The following is a 26,181-nucleotide window of genomic DNA, read 5'->3' as shown; positions in this document are numbered from 1 at the left end:
AATGCTGGGTGGGGGGTAATAACAAAAGACTTAAGATGGAGGAAATAAATGGCAAAAGCTCAGCTGCAGGGCTAATGAAATCCCATTTTGGTGCCTTGCAGAGGAACAGAGCAGATGTCAGCAAAAGCACAGGCAGCTCCGAGCTGAGGTGGGGCTCTCGTAAGGGCTCTCACATTAACCACCACTATCAAAGCTGGCCTGGAAGCAAGCCAACAGGTCAGGATTTGCCAGTGCCCTCTAGGATCCTGCAGAAGCAGGTCCCCCAGCAGACTGACAGGAAAGCGTCATCTTGGACTCGTGCACCAGAAAAATCCTGTGTCCACCAAGGAACAGGTCACTCGTGTGAGGAGTTTGGCGTATGGGTCACGCTGTCAGGGAAGTTTGCTGGCCCAGGAACGCAGACCTACACTGAGACCAAATCGATGCCTGCAGGCAAGACTCTGAACAAAGGTTGTATGTGCGTGACACCCTTATTTCTTCCAGTTTCTTCTCCAATTTCCTCTACTTCATTCTGACTCCAACCTCCCGCATTTCAAAATTCAGCACACGGATGAGCATTTACTCCTGCTTGTTCCATGCTATGCCTTACAGTCTGTTCCCTTCAGTAAAAGTAAATTACTGTGAAAATCAGTGTTCTTAAACTAGGCTTTTGCCAGTGGGGAAACATTAGGGTATTTTAAAGAAAACAATAAACTACTCCAGGTTATACAAACAATCCCAGAATGTCAGGGATTAGAAGGGACCTCAAAGCATCATCGAGTCCAATCCCCCTGCTGGAGCAGGACCACCTAGATCAGATCACACAAGAACGCGGCCAGGCGGGTTCGGAACATCTCCAGAGAAGGAGACTCCACAACCTCTCTGGGCAGCCTGTTCCAGTGTTCTGGTACCCTTACTGGGAAGAAGTTCTTCCTCATGTTTAAGTGGAACCTCCTACATTCCAGCTTATATCCATTTCCCCTTGTCCTGTCATTGGATGCCACTGAGAAGAGCCTGGCTCCATCCTCATGACAGTCACCCTTTCCATATTTATAAACATTATTGAGGTCCCCCCTCAGTCTCCTCTTCTCCAAGCTAAAGAGACCCAGCTCCCTCAGCCTTTCCTCAGAACGGAGATGCTCCACTCCATCTTTGTGGCCCTGCGCTGGACTCTCTCCAGCAGTTCCTCGTCCTTCTTGAACTGAGGGGCCCAGAACTGGACACAATATTCCAGATGCGGCCTCACCAGGGCAGAGTAGGGGGGGAGGAGAACCTCTCTCAACCTACTAACCACACCCCTTCTAATACACCCCAGGATGCCATTGGCCTTCTCGGCCACCAGGGCACATTGCTGGCTCATGGTCATCCTGCTGTCCACCAGGACCCCCAGGTCCCTTTCCCCTGTGCTGCTCCCCAACAGTTCAGTCCCAACTTGTACTGGTACATGGGGTTGTTCTTACCCAGATGCAAGACTCTACACTTGCCCTTGTTGTATTTCATTAAATTTCTCCCCACCCAACTCTCCAGCCTGTCCAGGTCTCTCTGAATGGCAGCACAGCCTTCAGGTGTGTCAGCCACTCCTCCCAGTTTAGTGTCATCAGCAAACTTGCTGACTGCGCACTCTATTCCCTCACCCAAGTCATCGATGAATATGTTGAACAATACTGGTCCCAGTACCGACCCTTGAGGGACTCCACTGGATACAGGCCTCCAACTGGACTCTGTCCCATTGACCACTACTCTCTGGCTTCTATCCTTCAGCCAGTTCACAATCCACCTCACTACCTGATCATCCAGACCACACTTCCCCAGTTTAGCTGTGAGGATGCCGTGGAAGACTGTGTCAAATGCTTTACTGAAGTCAAGATAGACCACGTCCACTGCTCTACCATCATCCACCCACTGGGTGATGTCCTCATAAAAGGCTATCGGGTTTGTCAGAATACAATGTACGGAAATATACAGGAGGGTCAGTTGATGTCTTGACCAGCTCAAAAAATCTTGTCCTACTGCTGAGATTTCTCCCGAAGCAAGCATGGATCTTCAAATTAAAATACTTCTAGAGCTGGGGGGACAGAGGATGGCTTCTAACCTTAAGAGAGGTGGGCTCTCTCCTGTTAAATAAGCTCTTTGAAGAGATTCTTTGCACTGCCTGTCCATTTCACTTCTCAATCTCTGTCTTAAAGTATTTGCTAGCTTTTTTACTTACTTTTTTTTTTTAACTTAATCTTCCTTTTTCACAACGGGAGTTTTAGAGGAAAGTTTTCTATTTATTGGAGGAGTCACCAGAAGGTATCATCAACTCACTGGATGTTATCCTGCAGCTTGCTGAGGATTTTCTATTTGCACTAATTTTAACAGAAGTGGATCTTCCTCAACCATTTACAGATTCACACCCAGCCAAATTCTCAGAAAAAGTTTCTGATATTCCAGAGAAGACGTGTCATTTGCTACAACTAAGACCATTACAGCGGAACACTAAGAATAAACACTGCTGAATGTATTTTGTCTTACCGTTTTCCCAACCTTTTATTTCTGGCTTATAACTTCAGCTCTCTTCCTACCAGTTACTGTACCTTATACCAATAGCTTAGCTCCACAACAACTGAATCTAAAAAGGAAAACAAAGCAGCAGTTTAACAGAAGATTTAGTGAATCACGACTGAAGAAAAACGAATGAGAAGAGCTTCCAGAAAGAGAGTGACCAAGGAAAGACCAAGAACGCCTGAAATCAACAGCATAATTCCCATGGAACAACATATATTCACACATATGCTCGCTCAAGGGGCCCTACCAACTCGAGACTCTAACGTTTGGCTCTACCAACTCAAACGAGAGACGCTGCATCACTGAACAGCTCAATGCACTGTCACAACCCAACCAGCCAGGTAAAAAGTTGGGATGTCCAAAAGGCAGACCAAAGATTTCTCAAATAACTGATGTGCAGCTCATCTAAAAAAAAAATGAAACAAGCAGAAATCAGATGGGATATGCATTTGATTCAACTGACACCTTATTCCAACAAAAGGAATCAAAAGGTGGCTTGAGAGAAAGTAATTTAACATCAACAGCCTAACTGCAGCACAGGAGAAAGTCTCAGCCCAACTACAATGCAACCTTTTCCCATTCTGGGTCCTTTCCAGAAGCCTCATGCTTAACCAAAGTATTCAGCGTGAAGGTATAAACTCTTAACGTCCAGGAACACGATTTACGAAATCTTCTAGCACAGCAAAGCTGATAAAACTCACATCAACCCAAAAACTGAGATACAGCATTCAGTCAATGCAGTCCTACAACAGCGTTCATCTGAACTGTGGAAGCATTAAAGAAACTTGCTGTAGATGTCAACGCAGACAACACAAACCCAGAGACAGATGTTTATATACCAGGACGGTAAATGCCACTGCATGTTTTTCTAGCTGGGTTATTTATGATAAAGCTACTGGTACAAAGAGGCATTTGCCTGCTTCTCAGTCAATGCCAAAAAAACAAACCCTGAACTGCATCCAGCCTCATGGACCAAATAACAGCAGAATATATATTTTTGACCAAACAAGGCACAGTGTCACTAAATCTGTGAGACATTCAAAGCAACTGAAAAGTAGATTTGGTGCTGGAATATACAGTTCACTTCAGGAAAAAAAAATTAAATATCAATAGAAACAATGAAGCCAAATGCTAGCTGTCAATAAATATTTGGCATTTATAAAATAATGAAGATATCAGCAGCTAAATTAGTGCAAGCAAGAAAACCCACCCTGCAACACATTCAGACTTTGAACTCGAGTCAATCCACATACACACCCCACTCCAAAATTGTCATGGCTTTGACACTTACAGATTAGCCACTTACTCAAATTGATACGGGAGTGGAAATAAAGTGTTATGTTAAAACACAGGAGACTTGTGTTTCTCCTGCGTACCCTGTGAACCTCTGAAAGCTGAAACCTCTGAATAAGCAAAAACTTCTCCTGAGACTCTATAGTTATGCAGTATTTCTGCCACTTACAGCAAGAGAAAGATTTTTTTAAAAATACATCCAACAGGGTTTACGGAAAAACAGGTGTTTTTTTCTTTTTTTTCCTGCTTGCAGTCAATATATGTAAGTATTTAAGGACATTAGCAGGTGCAAAGTAACTGCAGGATTGCTTGGCCGTTCTCCATCACCAAATAGTTGTATCTTTCTTCTGAAAAGCCTCCCAAACTAAGCCTCACCAAAGATAAGGCAGTTTAACAAGCAGGCGGCCTTTGCTTTTCCTTCAGCAGGGCTTCCCTGATAAGAGATGAACATGGCATGAATGTAACTTTCTAAAGCAAAGAGACATATACAAACCACAAAACACTAAGTACAGCCTTCCCTAGCACTGCTCTTATTCACTACAATCCTTCCCAATCTCCTGGGCATATCAGTAGCACCTCTAGACAGGCAACAACTCCAGAATAAGAACCAGGTGTATGTGCAATCTCTTCTCAAAGCTACCCTCTCTTCGTTTAAAAGCAAGTCAATTCTTCTTTTCCACACAGTGTGGCACTAGAATAAAAGAAAAGTCCTGAGACATTGAGAAAGTGGCAGGAAGATGTTTGAAGAGCTCTGCGTAGGGCCACGGACCCCCAAGAAAAGTTTGCTGGCTTGGTCTCAGCACTTCACAACCACATCTACAGAGTTTTTGAACTCACAGGTGGTTCTAGGAGGAGCTCAGCCGTAGTAACACACACAAGAGGCTGCGCTGGATCCAAACAGGTTAGCTGTGCATAAAGCCAAAGAGCCACAGGTCATCCAGAACTCAGATGATATACATAGAGACTGAGATGTCCTGTCCATTTCTGTTGCTAACTGCCCACAGAAATATAGAAGATAAATAGTTGTGGAGTTATTTAGCATCCAATTATAAATAAAAGTTGCACGAAAACTTAAGTATCTTGTATTGAATTCTTTAGGGACCAACTTTATCCTCTTTTTCCTTCTAAAGATAAGCCTAGGAATGTGAAACTACTTGACAAAGCTCACAAAACTTAAGACTTCTTTTATTAAGTAATTTTCTCATGCTGGAAACGTAAAGCTTTCGTTTGCCTACTGCGTTGAATTCCACATCCACTGGTTACGACTGCTACGCCCATCTCCAGCTGTTTTCTCATTTCCTCCTCGCCACTTACTGCACTGGCACTGAAAAAAAAAAGATCCAATGCACTCCTTCAAACATATATTACAGCTTTAAATAATAATAAAAAAGCAGTCTCATTAATTCAACATTAAGCAATTACTTTGAGAAATATTCTAGCACCTTGGGAAGAGTAAGGAAAAGGAAAACCAAAAAACCTAGAACAGAAGAGTGACAGAACTTCATCGTGGGTTAATAAACACTTGTGCTTTTCCTATGTACGGAAAGGGGCTTGTCAAAGCTAAGAGGCCCCAAGAAATATATTTAAATAAAAAAGCTACAGGAATGACAGCCGCCAATTGCAAACACAAAGCTGTAGGATGGTTTCCTTAAGCACTGACCCTGCCCAGGGATCAGATACCGCCAGCTTTGGTAGTGCCTGGCTGATATCTGCACGGGGTGGCCTCCCTGAACAGGGCAGGGAGAGGAGTACGTTCTTCCAGAGGGTGATTCAAAGCTTTTAAGTGGATCCCTACACTAAACTACCATCTAGAGGAACCCACCTTTGTCCCCAGTGACCAGATGCTTAACTAGCATAATGCTTTCATAACCCCTGTAAGACAGGAAAACACAGCGCTGCTGCCGAAAGAGCTGCTCTCACCTTCTCCTCCGCACTGACAGAATAATTCGCTCACCATAATGAACTCAATCAAGACCTAATTCCAGCTGAAAGCTAATGCAGGGAAAAATAACAGTTACGTTAGAATACGTTCAGCTCCTGATCCAATTCCCCACACGAATGCTCGGGCAGACAGAGGCAGGGAAGGAGGTTAAGAGTGCCAGGGCCACCTCAGGCAGCAGTGCCAGCTTAGTGCTCTGAGCAAACCACAGCACCAAGAACCCTGTAGCCCAGAAGCTACATGGGGCTGCGTCCCTCTGCTTTGTGCCATCCGCCGAGTACGCGCTCCAGCGAAACTGCTTTCTCTCAAGCATCTTGCAAGCCTCTGGGTCACAGCCAGATTGTGGGCACCTTCCTGTTTAAAGTCAATAGCATTTAACTGTGATCAAACCCACATGCTACCGTTTTATTCAATCAGTTGGGAACGGCGAACCAAAGATACCTTTTAATAGCTTTTACCTGCGCTCACGTGAAGGCAGCACGCTTTGGGCCAGATGGTATCAGAAGTGATCTGTACCTTCTACCTTTCTGAAATCCCAAGAGCACAGCCAAGCCATCTCCCTGGCCACAGGATATTCGTTATCCACAGCTAGCTTGGTGCAGAAATAGAACAAAAATGCATTATGTGACATTTCTACAACTACCTTCAGCCTTCGGGTTCCCCCCGCGCACTCTGTTACCTACACAGAAGTCATGTTCCTAGTTGCTTCTCCTGCCCAGGGATCTCAGCAGAGCTCTTTCAAACACTCATCATGTCTCATGAAATAATCCCAAGTGATAAGAACCTTCAGTCAGCACCGACCCTTATTTTTCACTCAGTGAGTAGCACACACCTGTGATTTTCTGCAATCGATCCGATAAACGTAACCTGTTACTTTGGATCAAGAACTCAGAAGACACGTGCAAAATGCAAAACCAGAGTACACAGAGATTTACACTTTAAAAGTAGCAGAGGAATTCATTTTCAGCTGATGCTGGATCATAAAACTAATCAGTCTGTCCCTTTCACAGTTCTTCATATAAAAATGATGAAGGAGCTCACAAAAGATGACTCAAATACTTTAAGGCAATAAATTGAGAACAATGGAAAATTATTTCAGGCTATAACAGCCTGTAAAATCCACTGCCACAAAAAGTAAAGTCTAATAGTGTAGGTAGATACTGGAAAAGGTTAATAGTTTTATCAACAAGTATTTGTGGTTGTTCTCCCCCTCGTGCTTTAGTTTAGGTTATCAGCAAAATGCTAACAGAAAAAAAATAAAAGGTGTTTCTTCAAAGTCAGGCCAGAGCAGGATTCTTCGGCTATCTCATGCAGAGTTGCCACAATATTAAAACGGCACCACCAGACACTACCACACCTGAAAAGAGACCAGTGCAACAAGTTTCATGGCATTCTGGAGACTTCATAATAAGCTACAAGTATTTGGATTTTGTTTTCCCTCTAAGCCTTCATCTAGACAAACAAGTATCCAAGAATAAACTTTTGGGGAATGGCTATTCCTTTTATCTTTGCACGAGTACTCATTAAGCAGCGATACTCCGCCTGGACAGGGGAATTCAGGGTTCAAATCAGAGGAGCAGGAATGCTCATCCCTGGGATGGGAACACGGCTCCTACTCCATGAACAGCAGCTGCCCCTGCAGTAACTATTAGTCACCTCACAGATTACACCCTGATGCATATAAGGAAAACTAAAGTCAGTGCTAGTTAGCTTAATGTTAGGCTGTCAAATGTAGAGGTGTACTTTACTGTTGTTGCAGCAGGGACAGGAAATTCCAGGAGAGTTTTGGAAACACCTATGGCAGAAGGGTGGTGGACAAGACAAACTCCTCGAGCCTAAATTACACTGTTCTTGCTTCTGAATCACAGAAAAGTTCGTCTGATTAGTAAATATTGGAACAGATGCAAACAGAATAAAACCCAGGTGAACTAGACAGTGGCCCTCATGCTGAAGTTTTAGGTAGTTTAATCCATTTTATACACACATCTAATTCATTTGGACTCAGGTTCCAAACACTCTCATACACCAAGTCCTAAAAGTGCCATTACAATCAACCTTCAAAAAAGATGAAGCAAGAAAAAAAAAATCCCACAAAGGCACTGGACCTTGGAGGAAAAAAACCCTTTTCATCAGGAGTAAGGTCTCATTTTCAAACACACCAACTCCGTCAGAAGCCATCCCTGCCTTTAAACTGCCCACTCGGTCCCACCCACATCACCCCAACTGTCGCTCGTGTTAGTGCAACCATTTCTAAGACTGCAGCTAACTGGTCAGGAAACTCATCCAGGCCAGAACTCACCCAGCCAAAAAGATACTTATTCCCATCCAGACCAGGTCTCTGGTGTGCCCAAACACTCAGGCCAGCCAAAAGAGAAGCACGGCAAGAGGGTTTCTTCCAGCACAGTGTAAGCTTTAAGTGTTGAGGAAACTACTGCCTCGGCATGGAACGCATAGCACACTTTAAACCCCCTTAATTTACATTTATGTTCTTGACGCGTCTGCACTTCTGCCTGGACTGATTTGCTCTCTTCATGCTGGCTATTCTTCATGCAGCTCCTGATGGCACAACACCCTCTGGAACAGAACAGATGAGTTGTACTAGTGAAACTACATAAAAGAGAAAGGGAAGAAAAGGGGCGGGGGGGGGGGGAAAGCGTTGTTTGAATGTTTAATGCTTGTTTAACAGAAAATGTGTAGTCCCACACCTCTAAGAATGGCATTGATGGCTGCTTGAGGACCCCTTCACTGATCAAAAGAGCCTTAAAAAACCCCCACAAAAGTATTTTAATAATCTTTAATACTTTTCACCAGGAAGAATGAACTCATTTTACAAATTCTCCACCTCTTCTCAATCTCTTTAGCATTTACAGTTCTTACAACCCAAAACTGTGTGCCTCACATCGAATCAAGAGTGCAATACGACGGTTTAGAGCTGGTTATGCCTCCTTCAGATGGTCACCTTCTCCTCTGCTGTGGGATACCCAATCACACCACCAAAGCAGCTTTTACTGTTAAAGGGGCGTCAACTAGATCAAGTACAACCCACTACACACTGTCAACGCAGCAAGTAACACTATCAATAAAGTAACAAAATCAGCTCTAACAGAGTTCTAACCTCGTTAGGGTGAGGAAGAACAACCTCAGCTGGGTGGAAGAGTTGTGAAGTTGGCTTCATTACCCTAATCAATGAAGGGCTTAAAACACTGACATTCACAGAACTGAAATATTTACAAGACAGGACGTTATTTCTCATTCATAATCCTCTTCAGCCCTCAGCATGCACACATGCTAAAAACCCTGGGAACAGCAAGTAACTCCGCAGGAGTAATTCTAAAGCGAGGCACATACTCTTGCTGCACTCGGCGATGCGGGCCAAGCAGTGTTGAATTTCACACTAGTTCTACGCCCTTTGAATTTAAGTACCTCCTCTCCTGGTTCTTCTGTCATTTATTTAGTGCAAGGCACTCCAGCCTGGGTTCTGGGTGCATTTTTTTTTTCCTTGGCGAGTCTATTTTTAATTGTTTATCAAAGAGCGCTACTGATTAAGAAGTTTGTTGGAGATGCGGATGCTCAGTGATGGTAAGCTTTTAAGAAAAGCATTTGGAATCGATCTCTTTTTATAACACTTGTTCTGTAAGAATCACATATGCTGCACACATTCACTGACCAGAAAAGGGGATGCTCAGAGGAGACGTGGGGCGTGCTCCCCTGCTAAGAGCACACTAAGGCTGCTGACACGAGCTGCATCCTCGCCAGGTTCAGTGCTGGTGAGAGCTTGCGCACAGCAGCAGACGTATAAAATAGTTAAGAGCTGAGTTTTTATTCCTGACTTGTAACCCTGGAGAAGACTGCTATTCCCTAAAACTTAAAAAACCTGTAAATTAACACAGAAAAGCCTCACGAGCGAAGGACTTCTCCATTCAGAAGACACTTGATGGAAAGCAAACACCTCCCACATGGAACTGTATCATCTCGGAAGTTTCGTCACCAGATGAATCGCACCAGGACTCTTCAATTGAGCACAACTAATTGATTGGAAGCTTCCTTTTATCTACTGCTATTCTTTTATCTTAACTTTGGTTTTCCTGAAATTTTGAATCAGGAAATAGCTTTCTTTCAATTTTCAAAACCAAATCTTCTGCTTGGCAAATGGCTTAACAAGCAGAAAAATCTGTTTTTAACAAATATTGCACCCAACCTCTTAGTAGGGGAAAAGAGAAACCAAATAATAATTGCAGCTCTTTCCCCTATTACAGACAACACAAATTCAGAATAGTTTACAGGGGCATCTGCAGATTACAACTGATGGTGGGTTCATGCAACCCTTCTCTCTTCACCAGGTCCAGACTCTCCTTAACAAAAACAGGCTACTGGAGTTTTGAAGCAAGGAGCTTGGACACCACTCACGGAACATCAGCCTACTGACGTACAACCCAAGGAGCAAAGTTACCCAGCACTGCATATTTAAAAATTGCAAGGCATACTTGTTCTGAACCACTCCATGGTCATACCCCAGAGGGAAGAAAAGCCACTCCTGTCTTCCTTTACTGGAAAGGCAGCCTACTTCTGTTAGTGTCCAGTGTATTTTCTGGCATAAAATACCTTGCATGAATTTACATTCCAACCAGATCTTTCACATATGGGCAAGGTTTGGTAAGCTTGAAGGAAAACAGGGACAAGCTGGAAATTTAAGTGCTCCTCACGTCCCTTTCCGAGCTTAGTACACTGACATACAGTGGAAAGGGCTGCCAAAACGATGAGGTGGCCACAGCACGGTACCAACAAGAGCAGACTGACACAGTGAGCTGCAAGAGTGCTGAGTGGAGACCTTGCTGCTACCTTCAACTATCTAACTGGAGAGTAAAGAGAAGATGAAACCACACTTGGAGGTACACAGTGAAAGGACACGATGCAACAGGCAAGCTACACCAATAAGAGTGGTCAAACACTGGAGGAAGCTGCTCAGAGACGTTGTGGAAACTCTATAATCTTTCAGCTATTGAAAATATTCACTAAATACAACCCTAAACCACCTCATCTAACTTCAAAACTGGCCCTGCATTGGGCCTGGGGTTGAACCAGAGTCCGTTCCAAGCCAAATTATTTTATCATTCTCTGGCACTATAGAAAGTGAAGGATACACTTAAACTTCAAACACAAAACTGAGGGGGTTTTCAGCTATGCAGTTATAACTGTGATGTTCTTAGGCCAGAGAGATTAAATGGTCCCAGCACTCGCCTCCACACCGGTTCTAGAGGACCTGGAACACTTCTGCAGGATCTCCAACACTGATCAGTCCTTTAGTGTGCTGCTCATGCACACAAGTGCAGTCACTCTTGGCAATCTCCTAATGACCTGCGCTCTAGAGCAGTGAATATACAAAGCTGTCTGCTAATGCTATTCTCTTAAATACAAGGGCAGAGGCTTAGTGTACCATTGTTTAGGAGGCACAAAACCACACGTGATATGAAGCCAAACGGGAGCTGTACAAAGACCAGCATCAGACAAGGCTCCCAGATGAACTCCTGATGGAAAAGGTGAAAGCAGTACTGACAAAAGACTTTAAAAAAAAAAAAATAATTGCAGGAGAAAACCCAGGACCACAATGAGAAAATCCAACCCTATGAAAAGGAAAAATTTGCCTTTGGAGAAACAAGGACTACCATGTGCTCTTTTCTCCAGAATCTTGACAAGAGGCTGCGTCTTGAGTGCCAGGAGGTGGCCAAAAAGGCTCCCTGGCTGCCAGCACAGGACAGCCTGTTTGAAAAAGGCAGCTCTGGGACAAGAACAAATGGTAAAACACCGTACCAACCAACAGCTGCACTGGATCAAGTACTTCTAACCAGCCTGATAACAGAGTAGGTCGTCCAATGCTATCTCCTTTCTTTGAATCCCATGGAGCTGGAGAAAACAACCCTAAGGATTTGTTTGCATAAGCTACTCAAAGCAGATGTCTCCAAAAACATTACAGATGTCATGTCAGTCAAGTCAGACATCTGAATATTTGATAGTCTGCTCCATCATACTGTCATGGAACCCGCCAAATTCTTCTTCATGTAGGTCAAAGTGCTGGTAGAACAGGGAGAGGATGCAGCTGCTTCAACAGGACAAAACTATTTCCAAATACACTACAGGAGCCAAGTACGAACCACCCTGGGCTCATACAATGCTCTCGTAGCTCAGAGGAGGTGGGAGTCAACAGTAGTTATCCCTTAGCAGGAAGGAGAGGAGTGTGTTAACATGGAAGGTAGGCAAGGATCAAGTAATCAATGAGTACCTTTTGAGTATTCAGTATTGCCACAGGAAGCGATAAATCTCTCTTCAAAGATCAGAAGTGGCAGTAAGTTATCTACTCAGCAGGAATGCTGGGTAACACTAACTTCTTCCATCCTCCAAAAAGAAAAGAAAAGAAAAAAGGTTTTAATAATCTGATAAGCTTTGACCAAAACTACTAGCCTTCAAAAGTTTGATGGTTTTTTTTCCAACCTGTAATCTGGAAACTCCTGAAAGTGCCTCTAAAGGCACTGTACTCGCAGTACACACTAGGAAAGCAAAACTAAAGTTTATATTGCACCTCCACTGCAAACAGTTTAGCACGTAGGAAAAAGCTTCTATTTTCAAGTGTACTATTGCTACATTTACGTTAAGTACACACAACCCAAATCGGGGGGCATTTTTAATTCAGTAGAGTTTCCTGCTTTCATTTTAAATCTCTGCATGTTAGAGGTGGTTTCAAGGAAACAGCTTTGTAAATGGAATGCAAGGAGACAGAGAAACTCTGCAAGAAGGTGAAGTAATTGGCCAAAAATCACCACTGGTTCCACTGCAGTGAAAAGCTCTTCCAGGAGTCAGTCCAGAGCAACGATGTCTCTTTCATCCTTAAACAATGGGAGAATTCAATACCCTTGACAGTGATCTTAAACATACAGCAAACTTTACTGCTCTATTTCAAAAGAGTAAAAAAACATTTACAAATATCCAAATGCTGCCATTAGTGCTTGTGATCTCAACTACCTTTTCAGAAAACCTCTACCTATCCCAAAACACTTTGGGGCATGGTTCCACAATGGCTTAAATCAAACTCAGAGCTGCAGTTTTGCCAAATCCACTTACATTTAGCTGCCCCCCACCTTTCTTTTTGGGTGGCAGAACAGATGGATACACACAGGAAGCAAATTCAGCTGACCAACTCATTGCCTGGCAATGCAATTGCCAGCACACAAGTGAAAGAAGATGAGGTCACCACAATCCCAATGCAAGCCAACTTGATTTTCCAGGGAAACCATGGCTTTTACCTCCTTAAATGCTTTGGTGTTATTCCCAACATTGCAAGAGCTACAAATTCACTTGTATAGCTTTTATCAGTAGGTTGGGGAAAAAAAGCAAAATCAATTCTTTTCTCCAACACCAACATTAAAAAAATAAAATGCCCTGCAAGGACAGATCGGTGTCCACCTAGCCCAGCACTCTGTCTCCAAAAGCTCCAGCAGGAAAAGCTGTGTAGGGAGAGCCATCGGACATGTCTCTGGTTTACCATCCTCAGCCCAATGCCCAGCCATGTGATCAGGGATCTGTGCTTTTGGACCCCCCCTGATCCCTTTCTGAACCGACGGTGTCTCCACAGGCTCTTACCAAACCAAGTTTTCCATCAATTGTGGTGTATTTTCCCCATTTCTTCCTCCTACAAGCTACAGGCTCACCACAAAACTCTCTGCATCTACCTAAAAAGTCAGTCTTCTGCGAGTGCTAGGAACCACAGCATCGAACAGATTGGACACAGACTGAATCTCTGCAAAGAACACAAGCAGTAGCAGCAGAGTTACCCTATCTGCCTTCTTCCAAAGAGCCAGGAGAAACCAGAACTGCCAAACTCAAGCATCAGGTGCCTCTGTCGAAATTACCATCCAGAGGAGCACGTGGCTTATATGCAAGTTGGCTCTGCAGCTGAGAGTTCTCAAGCTTACATTTCCTCCTTCCCACCTCTTTAACATATCTAATAAATGAAAAATACTTTCAGCTATCTCCACCTAGAGATGCTCAGTCCACCATGAGGCTACACACAGCAACACTCTCTAGAGCTCAGAGAGTGTCAAACACTTGTATCAAGTCTCCACACATGATGCATTACCATAGCTCAAAATCAGTAAGTGTTGTTTACTCCTTCCACAGTTTTACTCTCCCTAGTTTCATTCCTGATTAATTCAGTAGTCTACTCAGCATTTGCTTTAAACTGAGGATCACTGCATATAAAATCATTTTACACAATATGTATAAATACAATATATAAAATATGATCCAATAATTATATATAACCCAAATAATTTTACAAAGCTATATTCTCTGAAGTGGATTCAACAAAAATCACCTTGCTTGACCCTCACTGAGCATTTTCAAGGCCAGGTTGGATGAGGCTTTGGGCAACCTGGTGTAGTGGAAGGTGTCCCTGCCCATAGCAGGGGGGTTGGAACTGGGTGATCTTTGAGGTCCCTTCTAACCCAAACCATTCCATGATTCTATGATTTTCCACGCTAGGAAATGGGAAAGAAGAATTCCTTTAATGATGCAGCCTTGGGACTGACTAGATGGAGAGCAGCGCTGCTGACGAGGTCCTAGGGCTGCACGGTAGAGAACAAGCTGAACCCGAGCCAGCAGTGTGCCCCAGCAGCAGATGAGTAACATTTATCCTACAAACAGCTCACTAATACTATAGTCACAGATAAAGACTTTTTTTCACAGTCACAGTTTGGACTAAATATATAGGACACTATTTTGACACACCTCCAACATGTATCAGCAATACCTGCTTACTTTCTCCTGTTCAGAAGATTTTACTGGCTTGATCATGTTCTAGACTTCTCAGGAAAAGTCCTAAACCTCTCTCTGTTCAAAAAGGGGGAACTGGGGAAAGAGAAGAGCTGCTCCCACCTTTTTTCTTTACCACGATCACCTCTCATTTCATCACTGAGTCTGACCTCTTATGAATTACAGTTCCCTAAATGTGTATGAAACAGAAGTTCAGTACCTTGCAGCTGGCTGAAGCAATTTTCAGATTTTTTTTTTCCACAATCTTGATTCAAAGATATTAAGAAACTAAGAAATACATGACTGCTCTTCATATCATAATCCAACAGCTAATCACTTTCACTGTGAAAAACTTAAGTCTTTTAATTTGAACTTATCTGGCTACAAATTCTTGTTGTGTTTGTCAGCAAGATTAAAAAAAAGCTCACTAATATCCAGGATTATCTTGCCAGGGAGATACATGAAGGCTCTAATCAAGTCACCTCTGTTTTGCCAAGAAGCTGCACAGTAAACTCTTCACACTCCACCACATGGCATTACTGCTCAGCTCTCCATCAAACTGGAGATCAATCCCCCTCGCAGACAGTCATTTTTTTTTGTTTGTTTTTAAAGTGCTGGTGCCAGAACCATACACAGTGTTTTGGTAATGGCTCCAACCCACCCCACACAGGCAAAAACGTACCGCTACTCATTCCATTAAGGCATCTGAGAATCACATCAGCCTCTTTGGCACAGCATCACCTTGGAAACTCGTGTTTAAGCTGTTTATCCCCCACGACTCCAAAATGCAGTTCAGCCACTGCTTTCCAGGATACCATGTGCCTTGACTTAAATTCACCTGAATTGCTGTGTTCCCAGGCATGTAGCTTTCTTGCTCCCACGTGTGGAGCTTTACATATGGCAGCCTCAGCACACCCACCTGATCGGATCTACTTCACCTGACAAGCACGATGGCTTCCTCAGTGCTGTTTGCCATTCCATGAACCACAATTTTAACATGTAAAAGTTTCAAATCAACACTTTCTGCACCAACAAAATCAGTAATGAAAACAAGCTGTGACAAGCAATTACCAGTTTTTGCTGAACATCCATGGAAACCATTCAGTCTTGTACACCCCCGGACTATTCCTCAACTAGCCTGAACTGAATGGCATTCAGTACTAATTTTTATATTTTGTAAGGTCCTCAACATAGAGAGACATCTTTAAAAAAGTTAAATAATAAATTTAACAAGCTCTAGTTCACTTAAAGCCTTATTTACTGGGATCCTTTTCTCTCCTCGTTAACTGCACTCTGTACTAAGGATAAAAGAAAGAGCTGGCAATAATGTAAACTATGTACAGATCAGCCTTATGCAGTGCTAGACAAATATCCAAGGTAGCTCAGGTGCCTCTGCACAGCACCACATCACTAGTTCCCATGTTCATCCACTCCATCTCCTTTTAATACGCCTACATCAGCACTTCTCAGACCTCCTAGAACTTCCATAGCATTTCAAAGTGCATCAACTATACAATATTCCTTCCAGTACTACAGCTGGAGATATTCCAGCATTAAAAGTGGGAAAAAAAAAAAAATACACTGGCCAAGGTAAACATCTCTCTCACCTCCCAATGTACTTTGGTGGTGGGTTTTTTTTGGGTGTTTGTTTTGTCTTGTTTGTTTTTTGTTTAAAAAAAACCCAAACAAACAGGAATTTCAGAAGCTTTCAGAACAGCAACCTAATTCTAAACACCTGAAAGAGGAAGTAAGGATTATTTTGACATCCCAATTAAGGCAAGTAATATTCTTTATATAATTGGACCAAGCTCTATTTTCTCCTCTACTTTACACATAGCTACTTTACCTGCTGATGTCTGAGACACATACAAGCTTCTAATCATGATGCATATTAATACAAAGGTGTATTTCACGCTCCAAACAATCTGTGATTTGGCTTCTGTTTTGTTAGAATTTGACAAGTTCAATGATGTCAACAGAAATTTTTAGATTCTGGGGAAAAAAAGAAGAGAGGTACAATAAGATTTTCAGTATAAGCTGAACTTAGTTCACAGTTTCTTTATATTTGAGACAAGCTTTTCAGTGAAACCCATGAAGCTTTACAAACTTCACGAGTTTGTTGCTATGGCAGAAAAATAAGATAATGTCGATAGCTGACTGACTAAATCGTATGCATTCGGCCACACTACCTGAACTATGTATGGGGTGTAAAGAAAATACCCTGTGGCACGGCTTGCTGTACTGCTACCAGTACAGTAGCCCTCCCCTGCGTTACCTGGTCAGCATATCCTAACTGATCACTGCACTTCTCATGCTTTTAAATGTTTTTAAACATACCTGGCCTCACCTCTTAACATCACCTCCATACAGCACACTGAAATCCTCAGGTAGCTAACAGCAAAAAGTGGGAGGGCTGGAACCGAAGGCTCTCTAAAAACAAACCTTTACACAAGAAATGTAACTGTAAACATCTATTGACTCACAGCTTTGTCTGTAGGGATAGATAAAGCACAATTCCTCAGGAATTTGTTCTACCAGAGATCTCCTCTAAGTAACACATGTTAACTGCACCATTCTACAGAGCTGTCTCTGTACTAACTTCTGTACTTTCACCTGTTAAGAACCATATCGGAAAGACATTAAGACTTGACACATTCCAAGTTTTTATAACACTAAATGAGGGAAACTTTAGTTTATATTAGACACCAAAACTGAGTTGTTCAGTGTACGTCTACGGGAATGTTAATATGGCCTGAAACATAAAACTCCCTCCTCACCTCTTGTTTATTCTACTCTTCAAAGTTATTGTTGTTAATCAGAAAATATTGAGATCACTCAGCTGAGCAGCTACAGTTTAGTTTTCATATTAAATATATCTAGAATAAGCATGTCTCTTAAATCCTGAAGAATGATGGATTATTGGAGAGAAGTGGGGAGCAGCAGAACAGGGTGTTCTAAATAAAATTCAAATATCCTTCAGTACAAAAGCAGCAACATCTTGAGTTACAGTCAGGACAAAGACACTAAGTTTTAGCAAAAAATTGAAAAAAAAAAAACCTGAAGCCATGTTCTGACCCACTTTTATGAAGAGTAAATATAACCTTTGAATAAGAAAAGGAAAATTCCTGGATCAGTGTGTCTCTCTAAGACCACGTAGCATCGCAGAGCAGTAAAGCTTGATCCTGTATTAAAACTTCACGGTTTAGTACAACAAAGAGGGAACTGGGTATCTGAACTAGAGCCAAATGGATGAACAGAGGTTTAAGGCTAAGCAAACAAATCAGTACAGCTCAGTAAGTCAGCACAAACAAAACAACCACCTAGTCAAAGCTCTGGTTTCCTTCAGCTCCACTGCAGAAGCTGAAGACTCGACTGAAGTTCAGTGCGTGTCTGCGCGTGCAGGTAGCAGCGGTGGTGGTTCCTTATTACACATATTTGTAGAGCACCTACAAGCACAGGAAGAAGCAGCATTTAGGATCTTAATGCTCTACTCCCTCAAGCACTCCACCTCTGGCAGAGAAGAGGTAAGAGAAGAGTTGCCAGGATGGGTGAATCAGGGATTCTTTATGTAAATATAGTCTATATAGATAAAGTATCTGAAATAGCTAAAATACAGAAAAAAAAAACAAAACACCACTAAAAAAAAACCACCATACATTCAGACGGAGTAGGAGGAGCTACCCAGAGGTCAGAGCTCAACACTGCTTGCTATCACAAGCTATGAAGAATCTGCCAAGGTATGAGGGATAAGGTCAAGGAACGTGCTGGCTCTTTCTTCTCAGAGAGCAGATAAGCCTAACAACACCCAACACCCTGTTTCTAAAAATCTTCATTAGAAAAGAAGCTCTTGGGCACGAAGTACTAGGTGGAAAAGAATAAGTTAAATTCTGAAGTAGGTCCTACACAGAAATTCCTCTGTTAGCTATCACACGGAATTAGATTTTTCAAGTAAACGATGAATGAACGTAAGAATAAGGTGCGCCAGCTTCGGGCATTTTCGAGACAACAGCGATGGTCCCGCATCAGGCAGGTATCCATCCGCAGGAGCTGGTAAGGACACAAGGAAATTAGCTACGGCTCGTATCCACGACAGGGCCTGCTGATAGGAAAAGCAGCTCGTGAAATAGCTCTTTCCCTCAACGACACCGCAGGCACGAGTTAAACTTAAGGCTGTAGTAAGAGCTGCCCAAGCTCTGTCTGAATCAGACGAGCCTCGCTGGATTATTTCAGTTGTAGGGCCGCTTGAGGCTGCAGGAACTCACATTTTGCACCTTTTGCTGAGATGTTGCTCCTCAAAAATATCCCACAAAGTTTCAAGAGTATTAATGAAGCCATTCTGTGCATCCTAATAAGCTTTCTCATGTACACTGTTAAGTGGAGACGACATTAAAATTGAGCTCGCCCTACACATCCAGAAGAGAAGCAAAATGGAAGTAAAAAAAACCCTCATCAACCTAAAAAAAAATAAAAATAAAGCATTGCTTTGCCTTTATGCTCGAATTGTCCCTTCCTTCAGTCTTAGTGATATCTTCTGTAGCAAAGTAAAATGCTAGATACAGCTTAAGTAAGAACTACAGCCTGGATACAACATGGAGCTATTTCTTACACCCAACGGACTCCTGCAAATTCAACAGGCTCTGCACGAGCAGAATGAACGGGGGAACTTGAGAAAAATATTTATGCGCTTCCTGCACTGAAACAAAACCCCGCATCTGCTGGAAGTTGTAAACAGCATTTTAGATGCTTCTAACGACACCTCTGGAGTTTGTTACCAGGATTCAGTAACTGGCAGGAGGTGAGGAACAGCCAGGCGTTTATTTAAGGGGGGGAGAAAAGACTGGGGTGAAAAAAAAAAAAAAGGGAAGTCACAAACAGGAAAGCGAGCTCGTTCTTACCAGCAGGCAAGTCCTGAGGATCACCCTGAGCAGAAAAGGATGCAGACAACGCGCCAAACCCCCTGTCTCAAAGTCATTTCACAAAGCTAAGGCCAAACCAGCCACCGAATAAATACATTTACTGAAGAAATTTACAGTCGATGCGGAGAACAAAACGCAAACCGCTCCGACACAGAGCGCGTGCGATTTCCTCTTCTGCAGCACAAAAAAAAGAATCGCCGTTTTGCGCTTCCTCCCCCCTCCCGCCGAACGAGCCCGGCGGGGAGTTCGCCGGGAGGGAATAAACCCGCGGTTGGCGCCGGGGCTTTCGGGCTCCATCCCGAAGCAAGAACCGGGCGGCGCAGCGCGGCCGCCCCGGGCGGAGCGGTGGCCGCGCCGAGCCGGAGCAGTGACCCAACTCACCGCCGGCTCGGCGGGCAGCCCCGGCGGCCTGAAGCCCCGCGGGGGCGCGGGGCGGAGGTGGGGGGGTGGCGGGGCACCCATAGCGCCCGCTCTCCAGTGGCGGCGGTGGTGGGGGGGGGGAAGGTGAGGCGGGGGGTGGTGGCGGCCGGGCAGCGCGGCGAGAGCGGGCGCCCCCCAGCCGTGCCCGCGTCCCGGTGCTGCATGGCGCTGCTCAGCCTGCCTTGCAGAGGGAGCTCGAGTCCCGCTCTGCGCCTCGCAGCGCCTCTCACTCCGCAGCACACGCCAGCGCAGCGAGGCGGCGGCCGGCGGGAGAGGGACACGCAGCCGCCGCCGCCACCGCCCCGCGGGCGGCAGCCGGCCGGACAGCGAGGGAGGCCACGGGCAGCGGGTGGAGGGCGCCGGGCCGAGCCCCGCAGAGGTTCGCGCGAAGGCGGCGGGAGAGGAGGAGGAGGAAGGGGGGGTGCGCCGGGGGGGGGGGGGGGGGGGGGGGGAAGCGGCGGCGCCGGTGCGGGTGGGGAGCGGGCCCTACTCGTCGGGGCGGGGAAGGCGGGGGAGGGGAGGAGGAAGGGACGGGAGGGGAAGGAGCGGGGGGGTGGCGGCGGCTCGCGTGGCGGGGAGGGGGCGGTAATCAGCCCCGGTGGGGCGGCGGAGGAGACAAAGGAAAGAAAAATGGAGTCCGGGCCCGACGGCACGGCCTGGCCGGGCGGGGACGGCGGGAAGGGAGGCCCGGGCGGGCCCGCAGCCCAGCGCCGCGCTGTGGGGAACGGCGGCGGTGGCAGGCTGGCGCCGGCCGCGCTGGGGACGATAGAGGGAGACAAAGCCCCCTGCTTCCCCGGCGGCGGCCGCTGCGGGGCCCCAGCCGAACCGGAGCCCCATCGTGACACCTAGAGGCCGGAGAAAGCGACTGCAAACCCCCCGCCACCGCTTACCTGCGCCCGCACCCCGCCGAGCTCGCTCCGGCCGCCGGGCCCCGCCGCCGCCCCGCGCCGCCCCCGGGCCCCGCGGAGCCGCCGCGCCCCGCACGCCCCGCCGCGGCCGCCGCGAGCGCCCAGCACCAGCTCGCGGTTTAATCGCTCCACAGTCGCTTCGGACACAAAATGGCGGCGGGCGGGCGGAGTGCGCCTGCGCCAACGCGGCTGCCGCGGCCGCCGGCCGGAGCGGGGAGGGGAGGGAGGGACGGCGCGCGGAGGAGCGGCCGCGCGGGGGAGGCTGGGAGCGGCGGGGCGGGGCGGGGCGGGAGGGGCTGGGGCGCGGATCGCGCGCCAACTTCAAACGCGGGGGCCGCGGGCGTCAGCCGGCGCGCGCTTGTGCGTGCGTGCGTCGGTGCGTCACGCGTTGGTGAGGGCGGGCGGGAGGCTGCGCCCGGCCGGCCCCTCCCTCCCCGCGCCCCTCAGGGCAGCCCGCCCGGGCCCGGGGGCTGCCGGCAGGCGGACAGCCGGGGCGGGACGGGGACACATCCGGGCTGGGCCGCCGGGGGCTTTGCGGGGCTGCTCCTGCCGCGCCTCCCCCGCTCCTGGTGCCGCAGCCGGCCGGGCGCTGAGGGCCCGCTGCCCTGTCACTGGCACCCCGCGTCGTAAGCGCCCCCCAAACCGCCGTGCCCGCGGTTCTGCGCGCCTCTCCTAATCTTCTCGTGAGCTGAAGCTGCCCCCTTCGCCTAAGCGAAACTTTCGGGCCTGCCGGAGCAGGAGACTGTGCCTGGGCCCTGGGGGAAGGAGCTCCTGAGGAGGATAAGGCCACAGCAAAAGTCCACACTGAAATTTGTGTGGAATTTATCTTCCTGCACACTGCGGACAGATTAACCAATCAAAAAACCAATACATTCCTTAAACTAGAAGCAAGGTCGGTGATAGTGTCATGAATTAATCACTAGGGAAGTTGTAGGGTGATTTGATAAATGCCAGCAAATTACTGGAATTAGGTGGTGCTTCCCTGGTGGTTTTAAAGGAGCTTGGGCTTGCCTAGCTCGTAATCAAGTGGGGCAAACTGCTCGAGTCAGCTTCAGCACTGCAGGAATGGTGAATGCGGTGCCAGGCGTTTAGTAGGGAGCTTCCAGGGAAGTTAACGAGGCTGGGTCCTGCCCGTCAGGAAACTGGGCACCACAACTTTCTCCCTCCACCCCTGAAAGCTGGAAACGGCCACGGCATCCATAGCAAGACACGTTCATTTGTATTAGAAAGCACGAGGGTTCGTGTGTCTCATTTTCTGCAGTTTCCTGTGTTGCTGAATCTTCTGGGTTTAACACACTTTCTCATCTCCTGTAGTGTTGTTGCAGACCCGTAGCTGATTGACAGGCAAGCTGAGAGGAGGAGAGAATTCCATGAGCTCGTGCTGCATCCCCTTTGGATTATAAAACCCGTGTGAAATGGAGCTAGAGTAAGGGGTTAAAATATTAATATTTCACAAATAAGAGGCATTGGAAGGAAGCTGCATTTTTTGCTCGTTTTACTCACCTATCGATCCCTGGAGGACAATACCGCCAGGAATTGAGAGAAAAGACTAAATTTAAAGAAACCTCAACACCAACCTGTGCTAGTCGGACTGATTGAAACTGATATTAAAAACCCTGCCCCGGATTTTTGCCTCTGGAGAGGTCACTGCAGGGCAGAGCGAAAGCTGTTCAGCAGCCTGGGCTTTACCCCAACCTGCTTAGCAAGCGACAAAACCGTCAGACAAGCGTAGCATACATTAACGTGTGTAAACTCTGCCCTTAAATCCTAGTCTGGATAATGCTTGCATCCAGTTGAGCTGTGTCGCGGAGAGGAGAAGGGTCTGCCAGGCTGCTGCTCGGGGAGGAGGGAGTTTGCCTGAGAGGTGATGGTGAGTGAGAAGACCAGCTCCTGACCCTGCTTTGTGGGTTTGTCCTGCCTGAGCTCTGCCAGTCCTTGCCAAGAAGCAGAGCACCGGTGGCAGAGTTGGGAGCACCGATACTCCTTTCGGGGCTGTTGACGATGACACCAAGCTCCCTTCTGAGGATTATGACACCAGGCTGAGTCCATTAATTCGTTGCAGCAGGGGAACTGTAGCTTAACGAGCGACCAGAGGGGACGAGCTGTGTTGAGTCATGAGGATGTAGCTCTGTTTCTTCAGCCTTGGCTGAAGGAGAGAAAAATGAGTTACAAAGTGACGGCAAAAAGTGAGCATTAATTACAAGGTGACAGGGTGTAGCCCACAGCCATGACCCTTGGGGTCTTCATTGCGGGAGAAATTTGAATCCTAGAAACAGAATATCCTGATTTGGAAGGAACCCACAAGGATCCTTGAGTCCGACTCCTGTTGGATTATCAAATGCTTTGCTAAAATCCCCGAAAAATCCACATCCCCTGCCTTCCTTTCGTCCGCTAGACAGGTAGCCTTGTCATAAAAGGAAATGAAGTTCCTACGGCACGAAGAATCTGCTAAGGACGTTTCTGGGGAAACGAGCTGCTGTAGTGTGGATTTTTAAAAAGTCATTTACGTTTATTCTAAGCTGTCAACCCATCAGTTCTCATGCTGTAATTTTGGGGAGGGTGCTGTATCGTTGTGTGTAGCCATGAATCCTGCTTTAAGCTCAAAACTGAGTTCAGGCACGAACCAAAATGGAGAGGAGCGCTAAGCTCTGTGTGGAATTGCTTCTTACGCTCCTTTAAATACTCACCGAGGGCTGGGAGTAAATGATCCCTCTGCCTTTCTTTGTAGCCATCCCCTGACAAACGGTGGTCACTTGTCTTTTGCAGTAGGAACGTCACTGCTTAGGAACCAGAAGGTGTTCTCGCGAACACCGATTCCCAGGATTTCTCCTGCCAGAAGTCGCCATCTGCCCACGTGTGCTGGGGGTCTGACCTATTGATCATGGGTTTCTCACTTGGAGACGCTTTCGAGCTGGTTTGCAGAGGCTTCAACCCCCAGCTTCAGTCCTAATTGTGGGTGCTTCTGAAAATCAGCCTCCGAGCCTGTCCAAATTAGACAGCCAGAGGCAGATGCTCTTTGGAGAGAAGTTGCCTGAGCGAGGCCTTCCCCAGAGACACCTCACCCATGAGCGGAAAGGCAAGAGCAGAAGCCAAGGAGCTCCCCACCACCTTGCTGAGGCCCGGGTGAGCTCGCTCCCCTCATTCCCTGCTCTTCCTGGCTCCCTGCTTTTGTCACCCTCACGCTGTGCAAGCCCTTGGAATCACCACCCCTCTCCTCGCTCAGCTCTAAGGACAACAGTAGTGGAGTTTGAGAGCCAGCATTAAATTGAGTTTTGGAGACTGCCTGGAGCACACTTGGGTCTCTGCATGAAATGAGGCCCCAGCTGCCACCCGAGGAGTGGTCCTTGGAGGACAAGCCCGTACATATGTGCCTGACGGCCCTGTCCAACTCTGAGACTGCTCAAGCTGGAAATTCCCAAACTACAACCCCTTAAAAACGACTTGGCGTCAAGATTTAAGTAATTTCTTACACAATGGCCGATTGGAGCTTGTAGCACTTCAAAGCAGCAGCGTCTGGTTGGGGTCATCCTGGCTGGTGGCTGCTCCTGGTGGCACAACCTGGGCAGCTCCACCAGCCCCGATGCCATCCAAGCGAAGGGTGCGTTGGCCGATCAGTTACTTTGTGCTGATGATCTGCAGGGGCTCCTCAGGACGCTACCCCGAGGCCACCAGCTAAAAATTGATCTGCAAAGTGCTCCAGAATCCGTATGCACCCCTCTAATTACAAGGAGAACAGCAGTAAATGGGGAAAAGGAATGTCTTTCCGAAGCCGGAGCACATGGGTAATGTAACTGTGACACAGACACCCTCCCACGGGCTGCAGCTCCTACAAGAAAAGCAAGTAGCTGCTGAGCACAAGCACGTCCGTGCGAGGGAGATGTTTGAAGCGCTGACACAGATTTGGCTGACAAAAAAACATGGTGCTGGCACGCTGCCTCCTCTGAAACAGCAAACACGCTGCCGCAGAACGTGCTCTGCCGCGCCGTGGCCGTCCCTGTGTGCTGTGAGCGTGGCTCCCGGGGGGTTCACCCCCCCCGGAGCGGTGCGGTTCCTGCGCAAGGGCTGCAGGAGACGTTAAGTCCCCGAGGGGAAAAGTTGAGTCCACTGCCTCCTTTCAAACAGCTGCCTCTTGTGATGGTCGTCCTGATCTGCTCCAGCCCTCAAATGAAAAAAAAAATCCAAGCAGGATGTGAACTGCAGTCGATGTTTTAAGTGAGTGCTGTCCAAAAGACAAGGCGCTTCCTTTTTTTGTTTATTCCAGTTAAAATGGCAATCCTGCAATTCCAGGTGACCTGGCAGTGTCTGTGGGGCAGAGAGACTTGGCGATGCTGGCACACACCCATTCGGAGCCAGAGGCTGGGCAATAGATCCCCAAATTAATCTATTTTGGTTTTTTTTCCCCAGATGTTCTTAAAGACACATAAATAACGAGATTATTCCTTGCAGTTCCAGGGGCAGAGTTGTTTTGTCCTGACCTGCAGCTCCCTGCCTGCCCTGGCAGAAGGCTGCTTTCCTGCTCAGGTCTCTCTCCAGCCAAGGCGTAGCTTATCTTGGAAGGTGGGATTGTGCTGCAGGGATGGGGATAGGTATCGGCAGGGTGAGGAGGACATCCACGTAGGTGAGTCAATTGAATTTGTGGCTCTGGCCACTGGAGGATTGGGCTGCTCTTATTTCTGGGAAATCAGAGGGGAAAAGAAACCAAACCAAACATAGAAGAAGGACATGGAGCTGTTGGAGTGAGTCCAGAGGAGGCCACGAAAGTGATCGAGGGCTGGAGCACCTCTGCTATGGAGACAGGCTGAGAGAGTTGGGGCTGTTCAGCCTGGAGAAGAGAAGGCTTCAGGGAGACCTTCCAGCAGCCTTCCAGTACCTAAAGGGGCTACAAGAAAGCTGGAGAGGGGCTTTGGACAAGGATGTGTAGTGACAGGACAAGGGGCAACAGCTTTAAACTGAAAGAGGGGAGGTTCCGATGAGATCTAAGGAAGAAGTTGTTTGCAGTGAGGGTGGTGAGGCACTGGACCAGGTTGCCCAGAGAGGCTGTAGATGCCCCATCCCTGGAAGTGTTCAAGGCCAGGTTGGATGAGGCTTTGAGCAACTTGGTGTAGTGGAAGGTGTCCCTGCCCATGGCAGGGGGGTTGGAACTGGATGGTCTTTGAGGACCCTTCCAACCCAAACCATTCCATGATTCTATGATATAAGATATCTGGGCCACTTTCCGCCTCTCACGTGTTCTTGTCCACAGATGTATGTGCCAGCTGGGACCCACATCCTGCATCTCTTGCTGCCTACAGCTGATGGTGTGATGCAGGTGCTTCCCTTCTGGGGCTTATCCAGCCCCCAAAGCAGGCAGAGGAAGGCCAAGGTAGCAGTGATGCGG

At 46.9% G+C, this 26,181-nt stretch overlaps 1 protein-coding gene across 5 annotated transcripts in view; it reads right to left on the bottom strand.

Annotated features, from left to right (window-relative positions):
• CTCF (CCCTC-binding factor) overlaps positions 1 to 20,824 on the bottom strand; it is a 35,367-nt gene extending 14,543 nt beyond the window's left edge. For 2 of the 5 annotated variants that reach the window (XM_086620994.1, XM_086620995.1), the window contains exons 1-4: positions 20,787 to 20,824; positions 16,407 to 16,552; positions 12,036 to 12,148; positions 8,238 to 8,332 (exon numbers count right to left, since the gene is read on the bottom strand). In XM_086620994.1, the coding sequence (XP_086477120.1) occupies positions 8,238 to 8,291 (54 nt within the window). In that variant the 5' untranslated portion in view covers positions 8,292 to 8,332; positions 12,036 to 12,148; positions 16,407 to 16,552; positions 20,787 to 20,824. Of the gene's footprint in view, positions 1 to 8,057; positions 8,182 to 8,237; positions 8,333 to 12,035; positions 12,149 to 16,406; positions 16,553 to 17,880; positions 17,954 to 20,786 lie in introns of those variants that run through there. The other 3 variants (XM_086620993.1, XM_086620997.1, XM_086620998.1) reach the window with 3 other exon arrangements.
• Between the last annotated feature and the right edge of the window lie 5,357 nt (positions 20,825 to 26,181).

Source organism: Tauraco erythrolophus, chromosome 15, assembly GCF_009769465.1.
Source record: "Tauraco erythrolophus isolate bTauEry1 chromosome 15, bTauEry1.pri, whole genome shotgun sequence".
Classification (NCBI taxonomy): domain Eukaryota; kingdom Metazoa; phylum Chordata; class Aves; order Musophagiformes; family Musophagidae; genus Tauraco; species Tauraco erythrolophus.
This window is presented reverse-complemented; position numbering and strand designations above follow the sequence as displayed.